Source organism: Oenanthe melanoleuca, chromosome 1 (genome assembly GCF_029582105.1).
Source record: "Oenanthe melanoleuca isolate GR-GAL-2019-014 chromosome 1, OMel1.0, whole genome shotgun sequence".
NCBI lineage: Eukaryota > Metazoa > Chordata > Aves > Passeriformes > Muscicapidae > Oenanthe > Oenanthe melanoleuca.
This window is the reverse complement of record NC_079333.1, coordinates 111,031,081-111,047,748: the sequence shown is the minus strand read 5'-3', so window position 1 is coordinate 111,047,748 and position 16,668 is coordinate 111,031,081. Positions and strand designations below refer to the sequence as shown.

At 55.8% G+C, this 16,668-nt stretch overlaps 1 protein-coding gene across 1 annotated transcript; it reads left to right on the top strand.

Annotated features, from left to right (window-relative positions):
- Positions 1–6,171: 6,171 nt before the first annotated feature.
- On the top strand, positions 6,172–14,880 carry DONSON (DNA replication fork stabilization factor DONSON). The gene is made up of 10 exons (XM_056489896.1): positions 6,172–6,518; positions 7,482–7,562; positions 8,386–8,589; positions 8,673–8,851; positions 9,307–9,485; positions 11,504–11,618; positions 11,736–11,840; positions 12,200–12,398; positions 13,792–13,986; positions 14,598–14,880. Exons 1-10 carry the CDS (start codon positions 6,246–6,248, stop codon positions 14,733–14,735), a joined length of 1,668 nt encoding a protein of 555 aa, XP_056345871.1. The 5' UTR covers positions 6,172–6,245; the 3' UTR covers positions 14,736–14,880.
- The last annotated feature ends 1,788 nt before the right edge of the window (positions 14,881–16,668 follow it).

Sequence of the window (16,668 nt, the reverse complement as noted above, 5' to 3'; positions counted from 1 at the left end):
CACTAAGGCAGAAAACCTGGTAAATCCAAGAGTCCCCAGTCTAGTGAGTCAGATGTTTGAGACACTTTGTGTAGCTTGATACCTTTGGTATCTCCCTGTGCTGTACACTTTCATTTCCCCTCTTTTAACCTCAGCACAGCCCAGATCTGTCTCTCCAGCATTATCCATGGTTGTGGCCTCTCTGAAACTCAGCAGTGGGGAAGGAACCGCATTTTGCTTTCCTCAAATCATGTGCATTTCTACATGCTCTGATTCAACAGCAAAAATAATTTTTCCTTTCCACCATGTTCCTCATTTTCAGCGAGGATCACTCAAACGATGGACATAGGCACTTCAAAGCAGTGCAAGGAGTGGAAAACAAATTTAAAAGTTCAAAAAGACATGAACAAGTGACAAAACTGAGTAAGGATTTTCTAGCATAGTTTTTCTTTTATTGAGTCTTTTGTCAGTAGAGATGTTGCTCCTAACCATCTCTTTATTCCTTCTGAGCCACGTGTATTTGTAATTATACCTTTCTAGTATTGGTTATGCCTTTTTATAGCAGTGTAAAGAGAATAGTGCAATCAGAAGTGGTTTTCTATCCCAAGTAGACTAAACCACTCCTTTATTTCTCCCAAACTGACCAAACTCTGTGGGTTTAGTGTCACATCTCAGACAATGGGGCCCTGTGGCGATGCTGCCGCAGCCGAGCGCAGCCCTTGGGGCCGCTGTGCGAGTGCATTTGGAAGGGCACGGACACCATTTGAGCGGCCTCTGTCTCTGTGCTCCGTGTTTGTGCCGCCCGTGCGGGCGGAGCGGGGCTGGCGGGAGCCGCGCTCCCCTCAGAGCCCCTGAGGGCGGCAGCGATGGCGGCGCCGCTCCCTCAGCGCCCGGGCCCGGCCCCGGCGGGCGGGGAGCCCTCGGCAGCGCCCTGCTGGCAGCAGGGACCGAGCCCCGGGCCCGGGCTCTGTCCCCGCGGCGCCGCAGAGCCCAGGGGACACCTGCGAGAGCGGCTGCCATGCTCGGCCATGGGCCCGAGGCGGGTGCAGCAGCCGCCCCTGGGCTCGGGGAAGCGCAGGAGGCTCTCGCCGTGCCCCTTGTGCAGCTCGGCCGGGTGCCCGTGCACGGCCCCGGCCTCGCCTGGTGCCCCTGCCCCGCTCAGCTTCCCGTGGCCGCCAAAGGCGCCGAGGCTGCGCTCGCTGCCCCTGGCTGGCACTGCTGAAGGCGGGGACGAGCCCCGGGCCCGGGCAGAGCCCTGAGGGACAGCCCTGCTCCCCGGCCTCCCGCCGCACGCGGAGCCGCTGCCCACAAGGCCCCGGCACGTCCCTGGGGCCGATTGCTCGTGCCCTGGGCAGCGCAGCCTGCAAACCCAGGGCTCTGCAGCCCGGGGCTGGGGCTGCCGTGTGCCAGCGTGGCCAAAGCCTCTCAGGGCTCTGGGCACAGCAGGGGCCACAAGGCCACGAGTGCGGGGCTGCTCCCAGCCAGTTCCTGGCTGCTCCGCTGCTCCTGGGGTGCCGGGGGTGGTGACACGGGCGCTTGGTGTCATGGCCCTTTGTGACGTGGGACATGGTGGTGGCCAGAGACCTTTGTGACATCAGGGAGCCCCACCCTTCACTGGGGGTATTTAAGGGGCGCAGAGCCCCGGAGTGCTCAGTCCCAGGAGCGCCGCTCTGCGAGGTGGAAGCAGCTCCTGGGATCTGTCAGTTCTTCAGGACGGTTGCAAATATTGAGAACATGGAGAAGAAGCGCAACGCCCAAGGCCCATTGCTGAGCCTGCGGAGGAGGCCAAGTGTGAGGGATGAGGCAGGAAGGAGAGGCCAGGGGATGGAGGGGACCAGGATCTTTGCCCTGCCAAGGGAGCCGTCTCCATCCCACACCTCATCCTCATCCTGCTCCTCGCTGGGGCCCACCAAGCTGCCACCAGTGCCCCTCGGGCAGTCAAAGGTGGGACCCACAAGTCTTCACCCCCTCATGGTCCCAGAGGTGCAGCTCAGGCAGCCGGTAACAGTGCCGTTCTGGGAGGAGGAAGCCGATGCCTTGATCCGCATGCGCTTGAGGATGATTGAGATCGCGGAGAAGATGGAGAAGATGGAGAAGAAGCGCAAGGCCCAGGCCACCCAAGGGCCACTGCTGAGCCTGCGGAGGAGGCCAGGAGCAATGGAAGAGGAAGGCAGGGGAGGCCAGCGGATGGACAGGACCAGGATCTTTGCTCTGCCAAGGGAGCCGTCTCCATCCCACGCCTCATCCTCATCCTGCTCCTCACTGGTGCCCACCAAGCTGCCACCAGTGCCCCTCGGGCAGTCAAAGGTGGGACCCAGGAATCTTCAGTCTCTCCCAGTCCCAGAGGTGCAGCTCAGGCAGCCCCAGGCAGCGCCGCAGGGCAGCCGGAGCCAGGCCCTGTCCCTCTGTGGGGACAGGCTGCCACCGCTGCCACCTGTGCCACGGCCGCCAGCACTGCTGTGCCTGCTGAGCCCCAGGGACACTGAGAGCCGGGGCACAGAGCTGGGCAGTGCAGGGGAGAAGGGGCCGCAGCCCTGCAGCCCCTGTCCTCGGCAGCCATACACCCCCCTGCCCAGGGTGCTCCTGCCCCCGCTCAGGGTGGCCCAGGAGGGCACAGCCCGTGTGTCCCCGAGCTGGCAGCTGCTGCCTGTGCCGCCCATCCGAGCAGGGGCTGCAGCCGTGGAGCGCAGCCTCAGGGGCACAGGGCCTGAGAAACACAATGACAGCCAATGTTCCCGAGAGGAACGTGGCAGTGACCAGGAGCTGTCCCAAGTGACAGAAGGCTTTGAGCTCTTTCAAGAGGACAGCGAGAGTGAGCAGGAGCTGTCCCTTGTGGAAGATGACAGCGAGCTCTCTCCAGGGGACAGCAACACTGAGTCAGAGCTGTCCGTAGAGGTAGAGGCCAGAGAGCTCACTTCAGGGGACAGCACAAGTGAAGAGGAGCTGTTCCCTGTGGAAGAGGACATTGAGGTTCTTCCAGAGGACAGCACCAATGACCAGGATCTGTCCCCAGGGGAAGATGACAGGGAGCTCTCTCCAGGGAACAGCGATACTGAGCACGAGCTGTCTGAAGAGGAAGAGGCCAGAGAGGTCACTTCAGGGGACAGCATAAATGAGGAGGTGTCCCCTGTGGAAGATGCCGTTGAAATGAGTCCAGAGGACACCACAAGTGACCAGCAGCTGACCCCTGTGGAAGATTACAGCGAGCTCTTTCCAGTGGACAGCACAAGTGAGGAGAAGCTGCCCGATGTTGAAGAGGACATCAAAGTCACTTCAGGGGGCAGCACAAGTGACGAGGGGCTGTCCCCAGTGGAAGAGGCCATCAATGCCATTTCAGGGGACAACGTGACTGATGAGGAGCTGTCCCCAGTGGAAGAGGACATTGAGATCATTCCAGAGGACAGCAGGAGTGACAAGGAGCTGACCTTAGGGGAAGAAGGCATCGTGGTGGTTTCAGGGGACAGCTCAAGGGAAGAGGAGCTGTCCTCAGTGGAAGGGGCCATTGAAGTAATTTCAGTGGACAGCACAAGTGACAAGGAGCTGTGCCAAGTAGAACAGACCATGGTGGCCGTTCCAAAGGACAGCCCAAGTGATGAGGAGCTGTCCCCAGTGGACAAGGCCACTGAGATTGGTCCAGAGGACAGCACAAGTGACCAGCAGATGTCCACATTTGCAGAGGCCATTGAGCTCTTCTCAGGGGTTAGCAAGAGTGACAAGGAGCTGTCCCCGGGTGAAAAAAATCATGAAGAAGAGCCATCCCAAGGGGAGAGTGACTGTGACAAAGAGCTGCCCCAAGGGGATTACAACGAGAATGAAAAGATTTCCCCAGAAGATGTCGAATATGAAGCAGAGCTGTGCTTTGGGGAAGACTGTAATGTCCAAGACATGTCCCCATGGGAAGCAGATGACAACGAACAGCTCTCCCTGTGGGAAGAATGTGAGCAGGAAGAGCTGACAAGGAGGGCCCTGCTCGGTGGTAATGACACAGATTCAAGCTGGTCACCTGAACTGGCAGAACTGGAGGAAATGTCAGGGCATCAGAAGGTGCTGGAATGGCTGGAAGCCAATTCCCTCAGTGATTATGATGCTGAGAAGGGGACCAAAGCTGAGCTCCAGAAGCTGTCCAAACTGAAGAGGCTCCTGGAGGAGCTGGAGGCCGAGTTGAAGGAGCTGTTGGGCTCAGAGGTGGCAGCAGAGGCAGCCCCTGCCCTGCCCAGCGCCTCTCGTGCCCCTTGGAGCCCCAGGGGCACCGAGCTGGCAGCTGTGACCCCGAGCAGAGCTACCGAGGAGGAGCAGGAGCCTCCCCAGGCTCTGGCTCTGCGGGACACAAAGGCAGCAGCTCCTGCTGTCCTCAGTGAGGACGGGACATCCCTGGGGACAGGGAGCACCAGGGAGCCCCTGAGCCAGGCTGTGCCAGAGCTGCAGGCACTGAGGCAGCAGCAGCAGCAGCAGCAGCAGCAGCAGCAGGATGCCCTGGAGCACTGCAGTGCTGCAGGAAGGGCAGCAGCAGCTCCCCCAGAAAGGGAAGGGAGCTCCGTGGCTGCCCCGCACAGCCCCCCCAGGCCCTGGCCTGCCCAGCCGGGAGCCCAGGCCCTCCGCGGGCAGCCGGCTGCCCCCAGGAAACGTCCCTCCCGCTTCAGGCGGGCGCTGCGGGCGCTGCGGGGGCTGTTCCGCTGGCCCTGCCTGGGGCCACGGCCCGAGCAATGACACACACAGGGCACCGCAGCAGGGATTGCTCCAGAGCCTCCCTCCTGCAGGGCTGGCACACCCGGGCTGCCAGCACCCATGGGAGCTGGGCACCAACAGCCAGAGAGAAACCAGCACTGAGACCACAAAGTCGGTGAAGAAGAGGAAGAAGAAGACAATGACGACAATGAAGATAAAGAAGACAAAACAAAGATGACAAAGAAGACGAATATGGCAAAGACGACAAAATGATGAAGAAATTAAAGAAGACAAAGAAGAAAATGGCATAGACGAAGAAGGCAAAGAGAAATTAGACAAAGAAAATGATGAAGATGGAGAAGAGGAAGAATACTTTAAAAATGCCTAGAAGAATATTAATAAGTAAAATAATTTTTTAAATACATAGGAGTAGAAGAAGAAGAAGACAATGAGGATAGGGATAAGATTAATAATTTTAAGATATAGGAATATATCTTAAGAAGTAAGAATATATATAGGAATATATCTTAAGAGTAATAGGAATAAGATTTTGAATTTAAACATGCACAGAGGAAAAAGATTAATAAGAAATTGAATTTTAAACTACATATAGGAAATTAATGAGTAGTAACAAGGAGTATAGAAGAACAGCAGTTAAGAATCCATAAATAAAAAGAGATCTAATGAATAAGTAAAATTACCGAAGAATTTGTATTTATTACACATTGTAAATTTGCATTATAGTCTATGATATAAAAATATGAATATACAATATGCTGTAATTACAAGATATTATTCCCAAGAAATTACCAAGCAAGGACTGAGCAATTTGTTACTGAAGAATTTGTTTATTTTTAAAATAAAACTTGTAAAGCACAATAAGAGAGTCTCTGGATTTCCTGCCCTGTCTCTCCGAGGTGCTGATGTATTTTCCCCCTCAGTGCCGCTGGGTGCCCTGTGAGCAGTGGCTGCTCAGCCCCAGCGCCAGCGGGAGAGTTCCCGGCGGGGCCGGCAGGGCAGGGCTGTCCCTGCTCTCTGCAGCAAACGAAAGGCGCCCGCTGAGCCCGGCTGAGAGAGAGCTGTGCTGGGAACCGCTGTGCAGCAGGGCTGGCCAGGGGGACAGCGGAGCCAGCACAGCTCGAGGCCGTTTCCCCGTGTCCTGTCCCTGTTCCCTTTGAGCAGAGCCTGACCCCAGCCGGCTGCACCTCCTGTCAGGGCTACAGAAGGATTGTTCCTTTCTCAGGCTCTCTCCTCCCCCGTGTGTTTCGTGTCCCGTAGCACAGCCCCGGCGCCGGTATCTGCACAGGGGATTTGTCCCGGGGCAGCCGTGTGGCGATGCTGCCGCAGCCGAGCGCAGCCCTTGGGGCCGCTGTGCGAGTGCATTTGGAAGGGCATGGACACCATTTGAGCGGCGTCTGTCTCTGTGCTCCGTGTTTGTGCCGCCCGTGCGGGCGGAGCGGGGCTGGCGGGAGCCGCGCTCCCCTCACAGCCCCTGAGGGCGGCAGCGATGGCGGCGCCGCTCCCTCAGCGCCGCCCCGGGGCGGAGCAGCCGCGCTTTGGCGCCAAGACGGGAGCGCGGCTCTTCCCGGTCCCGCTCGGCCATGGCCGCCCCTGCCGAGCCCGGGCACTCTCCCGGCTTCAAGAAGCCTCCGGCGCTGCTGCGGTTGAAGCGCAAACGTCCTGGTCGGAGGAGCGACTCCGCCGCCGCCGCGGAAGCCGCCGCTGTCCCGGCCCCGCGGGGCCCCTCTGCGGCCGCCCGCCGGCGCAACCCATTCTCCAGCCTGGACAACGCTCCGCAGCGGGCGGCGACCGCCCCTCAGCCTCCGGCAGCGGCCCCGGCGGGTGGGGATCCATCGGCAGTGCCTTTCTGGCAGGTGGGTCCGAGCTCCGGCAGCGGGGTCCGAACTCTCAGCCCCGAGCCATTGCCCCGAGCTCTCAGCCCTGAGCCATTGACCCGAGCTCTCAGCCCTGAGCCATTGCCCTGAGCTCTCAGCCCTGAGCCATTGCCCTGAGCTCTCAGCCCTCAGCTGACACCCTCAGCTGTCAGCCATCGCCTGCAGCCATCACTGTCACCCTCATCTCTCAGCCCTCAGCCATCGCCCCAGTCCCTCTCAGCCCTCAGCCATCGCCCCAATCCCTCATCTCTCAGCCATTGCCCCAGTCCCTCATCTCTCAGCCTCAGCTATCACCCTCAGCCATCGCCCCAGTCCCTCATCTCTCAGCCCTCAGCCATCACCCCAGTCCCTCTCAGCCCTCAGCCATCGCCCCAGTCCCTCATCTCTCAGCCCTCAGCCATCACCCTCAGCCATTGCCCCAGTCCCTCTCAGCCCTCAGCCATTGCCCCAGTCCCTCATCTCTCAGCCCTCAGCCATCGCCCCAGTCCCTCATCTCTCAGCCCTCAGCCATCGCCCCAGTCCCTCTCAGCCCTCAGCCATTGCCCCAGTCCCTCATCTCTCAGCCCTCAGTCATCGCCCCAATCCCTCATCTCTCAGCCCTCAGCCATTGCCTCAGTCCCTCATCTCTCAGCCCTCAGCCATTGCCTCAGTCCCTCATCTCTCAGCTTTCAGCCATCACCCCAGTCCCTCATCTCTCAGCCCTCAGCCATCACCCCAAGCCCTTTTCGATGCAGCCCCGGGCTCGCTCCGTCTCCTCCAAGGCCCTGCTGGGCTCGAGCTGTTGCTCAGCACTGGGGGCAGATCTTGTGCTCGCCCCGAGCAGAGTTTGTTTGCAGCCCAGAGTGCTGAGGATCACTCGGAAATATCACTGCAAAGGCAGTTTTTAAAAAGATCAGCTCGGTGCATCCTTTGTGCTGTGCTTTATGTTGCTCTTTCATTCAGTTTTTAGAGCCCGCCTCTGAAGAGAAGCCCTCCAGGAGAGCAGAGCCTGCTGAAAATTCTGACATCTTCTCCCTAAGCCAGGTATGGAACAGCACTTGCTTCTGAGAAGACTTCAGCTGTTCTCAGGACACACAGAGAGCTGAAACTGTTTCACTGGGTATTTGGTGGCCTCTCTGTATAAAGGAATGTACTAAAATGTCAGTAATCAAGGAATTTCTTACACTGATGTTTCCTGTTCTGGTGTCAGTCTTTTAAACCCAGCCTCCTGCCTGACCTCACTGCTGTTGTAGTTCCATGGACAGAGGTAGTTGTCTTTCAGTTTTATTAACATGTTGACTATAATTTTACTGTTTCTTAGTTTTATATGTAGTTGAGATGAGGATGTTCTTCACTAGACAGACCTCCAGTAATCTGGTTTTCAGCTGCAGAAATGGAGCACTGCATCAGGTACATAAGAAAGCAAGAATTCCTGAAAACCAGCCCTTGAAATTGAAACAGTTTCAACAGACATTCTCTAATGTTGTTCTAGGTACAGGAACTGAAGTTCAAACTAAATTAGAAAGATAGAAAAAAGAGAACAAACTGTCTTGGAGGTGCCCAGGGCTTTAGAGTCACCAGGAAAGGATGAAATGAAATAACCGTTTTGGCATGGAAATTCTTGTCTTCATAAACATCAGGCTCAGGGCTTTCTTGTTTTAATCATCTATCCTTTTATTTCTTCCTGTTGTTGGAGGGACCCAGTGCAAGCCCTGTCGTGGTTTTATAGGCAATAGAATGGAGTGTTTCTATCAGAATGTGGTACAGAGTAAAATAATCAAAATAATAAACCATGCCTTTGGTTCAGACTGTTTATTTTCAGGTTTAATTTTCTGCGAGTTAACCAGCGCTGTTTCTGTTCGCTCAGGACCTTCATTCACCTCTTGCTGTACCCAAAGCTCCCTCCTCACCACGACAGGAGTTCCCTGCAGACTGGAGCATTAAAACACGGGTTCTCTTCATGTCGTCGCAGCCCTTCAGCTGGGCAGAGCACCTGAAGGCGCAGGAGGAGGCGCAGGGCTTTGCCCAGCACTGCCGAGCCACAGAGCCCGCCCTGCCCCGGAGCGTGCAGGTGAGAGCGGGGCGGGTGGCTGCGGCTGCAGCTGCTCTTCCCGGCAGCTTTTCCATCCCCCTCACACCCTGTGGGACCTGCAGGAGCCCCGGCTGAGCACGGAGCTGCGCTGTGCCTTCCAGCAGAGCCTGGTGTACTGGCTGCACCCCTCGCTGCCCTGGCTGCCGCTCTTCCCCCGCCTGGGCGCCGACAGGAGGATGGCTGGGAAGGCCTGTCCTTGGGCACAGGACCAGGCCTTGCAGCAGGTGCTCATGAGTGACTGGTGAGTGCAGCTGAATTACTGCTGGGCTGGGTAGGACACAGAGGTTTTAATTAATCTCAGGATCATGGGATGGTTTGGGTTGGGAGGGGCCTTAAGGATCATCACATTTCAATCCCTGCCATGGCAGAGACACCTCCCACTGTCCCAGGCTGCTCCAGCCCCAGTGTCCAACCTGGCCTTGGGCACTGCCAGGGATCCATCCCAGGAATCCCATCCCAGCCCCCCGCCAGGGAACAATTCCTGCCCAGTATCCCATCCAGCCCTGCCCTCTGGCAGTTCAAACCTATGCCCTTTCTCCTGGCACTATTTACAGGGATAAAAACTCCCTCCCAGGAAACAATCCCTTCCCAATATCCCATCAAACCCTACTTTGAAGCCACTCCCTGTGTCCTGTCCCTCTGCAGTGCCTCCCTGGGGCGGTGCCAGCTGTGACAGCTCTGTTTATCCCCCGGCAGGTCTGTGAGCTTCACCTCGCTGTACAACCTGCTGCGGGCGCGGCTGTGTCCGTATTTCTACGTGTGCGCGGCGCAGTTCTCGGTGCTGTTCCGCGCCGCGGGGCTGGCGGGCAGCGCCGTGCCCACGGCCGCCATCGCCCCCACCACGCGCGGCCTGCGCGACGCCATGCGCAGCGAGGGTAAGGGCGCGGCAGAGCTCACCGACACCAGCGGCTCGTGTCCAAAACGACACTGAGGAGCCTGGGAGGGGTTCTTTATCACCTAAGGGCACCAAACGCCGGAGCTCTGTAGGCTCCTACTCTGAGCTCTTGGCTCTGATTTACCAAAATATGAGTAGTGGTCTAATACCAATATTCAACTGTGATGGAAAAAAAAATCTCTCACAATTTAAAGTTAGAAAGTGTATGTTTATTCAGCGCTGGGCAGCAGGGTGAGGTAATCCTCTAATTAGCACTGCAAAATTACAGGTGATCACAAAGTCTATTTATTAGCCAGGGATTCAAACAAATACATGTTCATAATAACAGCCACTCCCATCCCCCCTTCCTATGGTAATTAGCTTGAATAGCTGTTAAGCATTGATTGACTTCTTAAATTAAGTCTGGGGTCGTTTTTGTGGGGAGGAGTCTTAAAAGGAGGAAGTAAGGCGAGTCTTCCTCACCCTAAACTCTTAATCTTTTCTGTCAATACAGTACAAATGATTTCTGGGGATAGTCCAGTTTTTCAGAGAATGGTTTTCTGTTGCATTGTCCATGTTCCTTTGGATCCCCTCACTAGTTTCATCTTTTCCCATTTTAAGTGCAGCTGACCAAACATGAAATGACAGTTATTTGAGTTTCAGATAACTACTCCCTTCTAAATTTTAATTGTTTTCAGCAAGGTAACTAAAATCCTAATTTTCTAAGATTAGTGTTTCAGCTCCTACTTGTCGGGTAATCTTAAATAAGCAAAGCAGCTGGTAGTTAAAAGAGTTATTTATTACAAAGCACATCAGTCTCAACAGTACACAGACAAGCAATAGCAAAAAGCAGCTAGCAATGCAAATGGCTAGAAGCCAGAGTGGCTGAAAGCACCAGCTCTCCCAATACAAACTCTTATACAGGCTTTTCCCAACGAGCTAAGATGCAATCTCAGACCACCACTCCTCAACCTATTAGAATCCTAATTTCTTAGCACACCAGGTTATGTATAGACTATGCATACAATCTGTCTTGTTCTAGCTGAAAAATGTAAGCAGTATTCTTACTACAGCTTATTATGTCTAAGCACTGTCTACAACTGTGGGCCTGGAGCCTTTTCTGAAGATACCAGTGTGTTTCAACCTTTAGTAGAACTCAAACTCTACTGTGGAATCCAGACCTTTTACTTACTAAAAGCACTACAGCTCCTACTAAAACTTACTGACTTACTTCTACTTTATGTGTAAGTGGCTTGATATATTTCAATCCATCCAAAGGCTCTAATTTAATCCTTGCACCTTGATTCCTCCTTGAAGGATTCAGAGAATCCCCTAACTCACTGACTTCAACAGTCCTTGTCCAAAAAGGACACAGAGGAGTCCTTTTACTTTATTCCACTAAAGGGAGAGCCCATGGGGCATTCCCCTGGAATATCTTTTGGAGTTTTTGGAGGCAGCCTCCTTTCTATCCTAATTCCCTCTCACTTTCCCCATGGGCTGAGGTACTTGAGAGGTACAGACTCCCCTGAGATACAGGAAAATTAATCCACAAACACCAGAGGTTTATGTCCAAAAAGAACACAAAGGAGTCCTTTTGGCTATTGGAATAAAGGGAGAGGCCATGGGGCATCCCCTGGGGTCTCTCCAATTTTTGGAGGATGCAGCCTCCTTTTATCCCAATTTCCCTCTCTCTTTCCCCACTGACTGAGGTACTTGAGAGCACAGACTCTCCTAAGATACCTGAAATTCCCCTCTAATGTACAACCCCCTCTTTTAATTTTTAATTCTTATAGAATTAATAGTTTTCCCCCATTGCTTCTTTCATCTTTCAATATCCAGTTTCGTTTCTCAGCAAACCTACAGTTTATTTGTAAAGGCAAATCTTTTTTCCCATTCATCAATCAGTGGAATCCTTCCCATTGTTTCTTTTACCTCTCAGTGCTGGTTTTATCTCCCAGCAGATCCACAGCTTGTTTGTAAAGACAAATCTGTCATTCCTCTCCCTCTTCTCCACCCCAGGCATAGAGTTCTCCTTACCTTTGCTGGAGGAAAGTAGAACCAGGAAGCAGAAGAACTCTGAGGAGAGTTTGGAGACAGAAACCCCTGGAGGGGGCAGCAGTGTGGAGGATGCAGGGTGAGTAACAATATTGTGCAGTGCTGGAATTGAAGGGCATCTCCAGGCTCCTGCACAGTCCATTTGGAGATCCTTGCTCAGAGGCACTGCCCTCCTGACACTGCTCCTGTGTCCCAGGGAAGCAGCTCCCAGCGATGATGATGATGATGGAAGCTTCTCGTGGCTTGAGGAGATGGGAGTCCAAGACAAGGTGAAGAAACCAGATACTATTTCTATCCAACTGTATCCTTCCTTTGATCTCCCAGATGTGTGCACCAGGCAGCTGTTACAGTGCTGTGGTATACATTTCAGTTCTGTAGGAGTTTTTGAGAACTGTTTTCCAAATATGGATCCTCACATTCCTGCATGTTATGAGATACTGCTTTTTTTTTAAAGTTACTTTGCAAGTATATCTAGGATTTGAATCCAGGATTAAGATGCTGCTTAATATTTGAGGAACAGATCTGGATGAGTGCAAGCCTTAGTGGTGTTTGGTTTTGGGGATTTTGGTCAGATGGGATGTGTGGGGGGTTCACTGCTCCAGCTTTTTGGCACATGGAAGCTTCCAGTGCCCCGTGGTTTTCCCTTGACTCGGCTCTCAGGCGCAAGGAGAAGCACGAGGTGCAGGTGGATCACAGACCCGAGTCGCTGGTGCTGGTGAGGGGCAGCAACACCTTCACCCTGCTCAACTTCCTGATCAGCTGCCGCAGCCTGGTGGCCGTGGCGGGGCCGCAGGCGGGGCTGCCGCCCACGCTGCTGGCCCCGGTGGCCTTCAGGGGAGGGACCATGCACACGCTCAAGGTGAGGGAGGGGACACGGGGAGGGACACGGGGAGGGACCATGCACACCCTCAGGGTGAGGGAGGGGACACGGGGAGGGGACACGGGGTGGGACCATGCACACGCTCAGGGTGAGGGAGGGGACACGGGGAGGGACACGGGGAGGGGACACGGGGTGGGACCATGCACACGCTCAAGGTGAGGGAGGGGACACGGGGAGGGACACCGGGGAGGGGACACCGGGGCTGGACCATGCACACCCTCAGGGTGAGGGAGGGGACACGGGGAGGGACACGGGGTGGGACCATGCACACGCTCAGGGTGAGGGAGGGGACACGGGGAGGGACACCGGGGAGGGGACACCGGGGCTGGACCATGCACACCCTCAGGGTGAGGGAGGGGACACGGGGAGGGACACGGGGAGGGACCATGCACACGCTCAGGGTGAGGGAGGGGACACGGGGAGGGACACGGGGAGGGGACACGGGGTGGGACCATGCACACGCTCAAGGTGAGGGAGGGGACACGGGGAGGGACACCGGGGAGGGGACACCGGGGCTGGACCATGCACACCCTCAGGGTGAGGGAGGGGACACGGGGAGGGACACGGGGTGGGACCATGCACACGCTCAGGGTGAGGGAGGGGACACGGGGAGGGACACCGGGGAGGGGACACCGGGGCTGGACCATGCACACCCTCAGGGTGAGGGAGGGGACACCGCTGGCTCTAGCGAGGGGAGGGACGCGGTTTCCTTACCCCGGGGATCAGGCTTGGTGGCGTTTCCCTCGTGGCACAGCCGGATTTTTGTGGCTAAAGCCTGAGTCAGGGTTTTGTCTGCATGCACAGCCTGCTCCTAAATCCCTCCAACACATCCCTGCACTGAAGTGACATCCCAATGATCTCTTTCCTCACCTCCTGAGAGACAAGAGGCTGAGCAGAACTGCCCCGAGGGAAAATGGTTAATATTCTCCCCAGATCTGGTGGGGTCTCAGACTATCCCAGCCCCTGAGGCACAGCTCACCAGCTGTTCCTGCCAGGAGTGGTTTGGATGGGGAGGGACCTTCAGGATCATCCCAGTGCCACCCCTGCCATGGCAGGGACACCTCCCACTGTCCCAATGTCCAACCTGGCCTGGGGCACTGCCAGGGATCCACAGCTGTGCCAGGGCTTCCCCACCCCACAGCCAAGAATTCTTTCCTTGTATCTAACCCAAATTTCTTCCCACTAAGAACAGGATGAGCTACTTGTTCCACCAGAGAAGTTCATCCTGTTCTGCTGCACTTCCCAATCCCTGCAGCATCCCTGCAGCCGGGGTACATTTCAGGAGTTGTTTTGGAGACAGTAAACCCCGAGGCTGTGGCTCTGGGTGTCAGACTCGTGCTGGGCGCGGCTCTAACGCGTGTTCTGCCCGCAGGCCCGCACGCTGAGCGGCCGTGCCCGGCTGCAGGGCGGCTTTGAGGACGTGTTCAGCCTGGAGGTGCTGGGGCCGGTGCTGCCGCACTCCCTGCACGCCCTGACTCTGCTGCTGGGCCCGGCCCAGCGCGGCTCCTTCCGCGCCCTGCTCAGCCCGCACGAGCCCAGCGCCGCCTTCAACGCGGCCCCGCCCCAGGTGAGACACGGCCGGGACACCGGCTGGGCCCCGGGACCCTGGCTGGGCACCGGGACCTTCCCTGGGCACCGGGACATTCCCTTGGGCACCGGGACCGTCCCTGGGCACCGGGACCCTGGCTGGGCACCGGGACCTTCCCTTGGGCACTGGGACCCTGGCTGGGCACCGGGACCGTCCCTGGGCACCGGGACATTCCCTGGGCACCGGGACCTTCCCTTGGGCACCGGGACCTTCCCTGGGCACCGGGACCTTTTAGGAACTTTTTTGTTTCAGCTAGCTAGAAAAACTAACTAAAAGTAAAGGAGAGCTTTCTCCTGCTGTCCACTGCAGACAACACAGTCTGTGTGAAGGGTGTGGGGGAGGGAGTGCAGACTCTGATAACAAACTCTGCACCTCTTCTCTCCCCCTTCACTCCTGGGACCAGTTTTAAAGCTGGAAACTTAATATTTATTATTATTAGAACTCAATATTTAACACTAAGAGAACAGACCCTTGGGGATATACAAGCATCACAAAGTCACCCCAAGGCAGGGGAGCTCCCCAGGGGGATCCCAGTGATTGCTGCAGCTGCAGGCACTCCCCACCCCTGACTCCACGTGTGCCCTTCACAGGAGGGCGAGCAGCAGGAGCTGCCCCCCTGCGGGCTGCACCCCAGGACTCTGGATCAGCTGAGTCAGAGTCCCACCCTGGGGAAATCCTCCCTGCGCCTGCTGGAGATGGAGGATTACTGCTACACCTGGAAGGTCTAGGAGCTGCTCCCTGCAGCTGGGCTGGGGCAGGGCAGGAGGGACACCAGGGTGTCACACACCCCCAGCTGCTGCACATAACACTTCAAGGGCTTTGGACATCTTTTTTATTGTATACAGTGTTTTTTAATAAAACATTTTATTGGTCTGGTTTGCCCCTGGCAGGTTGGTGTTCCCCATGCACACACATGGAATTTCTGCTCCTGTTTGGGGCAGGAACTCAGAACTAGAACCCTTCCAGGGCAGGGGACAGGAACCAGCTGAGCTTTAAGGTCCCTTCCAGCCCAAACCTTTGGGATCCTATGGATGGATGGAATGCTTGGCAAAACCTCTTCCCAGACTGTTCACAGCCCCTGCCAGCCTTGGTGTGTGGCACCTCTTGGGCTGGGGCCATCTCTGAGCTCCACAGGAGGAATGGAGGTCCCAGGGAGCCCTTTGTACAAACCACAGCCCGAGGGCAACAAGGGGAGGAATTCACTGGCTCTTGGGCAGGAGGAAAGGGAGCTCGGGGATTGGAACTGCCCAGGGAGGTTTGGGGTCCCCATCCCTGCAGGTGGCACCTGGAGGTGGCACTCAGGGTGACAAGGTGGGGACAGGGCACAGCTGGCACTGCAGGGGCTGGGGGGGATTTTCCAGCCCCAGGGATTCCATGGATCACAGACTGAGAAAGGAGCTGCTGTGTGCTCCCAGCAGGGGCTGACCAGGTGCTCTGAGTGTTCCCCTGCAGGTAGAGGGGTCACTTCTGGGGAGTGTCACTGTTCCACAGCTGTTGGGTGAGATTCCTGCAGCAGGGACACCAAAGCTGAGTGGGGAGTGGAACCAACTCGTGCTTGTGCTATTTCTAATCTGGTTTTTCTCACTGGAAATGAAGCTCAGCTCTCCCTGCTGGTGCCCCTCAGGTCTGGGATCACTGAGCAAACCCCTGTAAACTGAGCAGCCCCTGGGGCTGGGCCAGCAATGCTCCATCTGCCCTCAGATCCCTTTTGTCCTGCCCCAGGGATGCAGCAGGGATGCAGTTCTGCTGGAATTCCTGCTGATTAATCCTGGCTTTACAGCACTGCTGTGGCCTGCCAGCTCCAGCAGCAAATCCCAGCTGCTCCCAGCTCTGGATGCAGGGCTGAAGGATCTGTGACCCCCCCCCACCTTTAAGCCACAGAATCCAGACCTTTCCTAAGAGTTATTTTTTCCATGGACTCTTTACTGGGACTGGATTTCTCTGCTGCTGGGAGAGAACTCAGGTCTTTACCTTACACATGGTTAACAGGGATGCAGAAAAAGAACAAAGCAAGTACAGAGGGTTGTACATTCCCAAATTTGATGGTGTCCAGCTGTGAATTCTGAGTTGCCATGGAGAGCATGGATTGCAGAGAATCCTCAGCAGCTCCAAGGTTTGAGCCAAACCACTGAGTGTGGTCAGGAGCTGCTCCCAGCCCAGGGAGGAGCCTGACAGCCCCAGCACTCCCAGAGTGCCTCTTCCCACCTTTCCTGGGAATTCCACACCCCCCAGGCAGCTCCCAGGACAAGCTCCACACATTTAGTCAGAGACCGAAGGCGAGATGCCAAAGGGAAAAAAGTTTAATTCGAGACAACAACGTCCATGAAATGAAGATCAACTGAAGCATTTCCAGAGCACTTGGACAGACAGACTCAGAGGGGCTTTTCTGTCTCCAAACCAACCCCAATTCTCTGCTGCACAGGAAGCACCAGCCCTTGTCCCTGCAGAGCGAGGAGACTCCGTGTTCTGTGACTGACAGGATCCACACAGTTCCAGAATTCCCCAGCTCAGGTTCACACCTCACAAACACTCTGAACAGCCAAGTGCAGAAATCCTGGCAGCCTGCTCCTAACAGATCCATCAGGGAGGGTGCACTGCCCCTTCCAATCTCACGTGCACACAGATCAAAGAATAATGCTTCTTAAATTAAAAATAAAATAA

What these genes read in the sequence shown, in the direction of transcription:
- DONSON (XM_056489896.1), top strand. Translation starts at nt 6,246, where the DNA reads ATGGCCGCCCCTGCCGAGCCCGGGCACTCTCCCGGCTTCAAGAAGCCT. An exon ending in CAGGTGCTCATGAGTGACTG is followed by an intron (nt 8,852 to 9,306) that starts GTGAGTGCAGCT and finishes ATCCCCCGGCAG; the next exon opens with GTCTGTGAGCTTCACCTCGC. An exon ending in TCAACGCGGCCCCGCCCCAG is followed by an intron (nt 13,987 to 14,597) that starts GTGAGACACGGC and finishes TGCCCTTCACAG; the next exon opens with GAGGGCGAGCAGCAGGAGCT.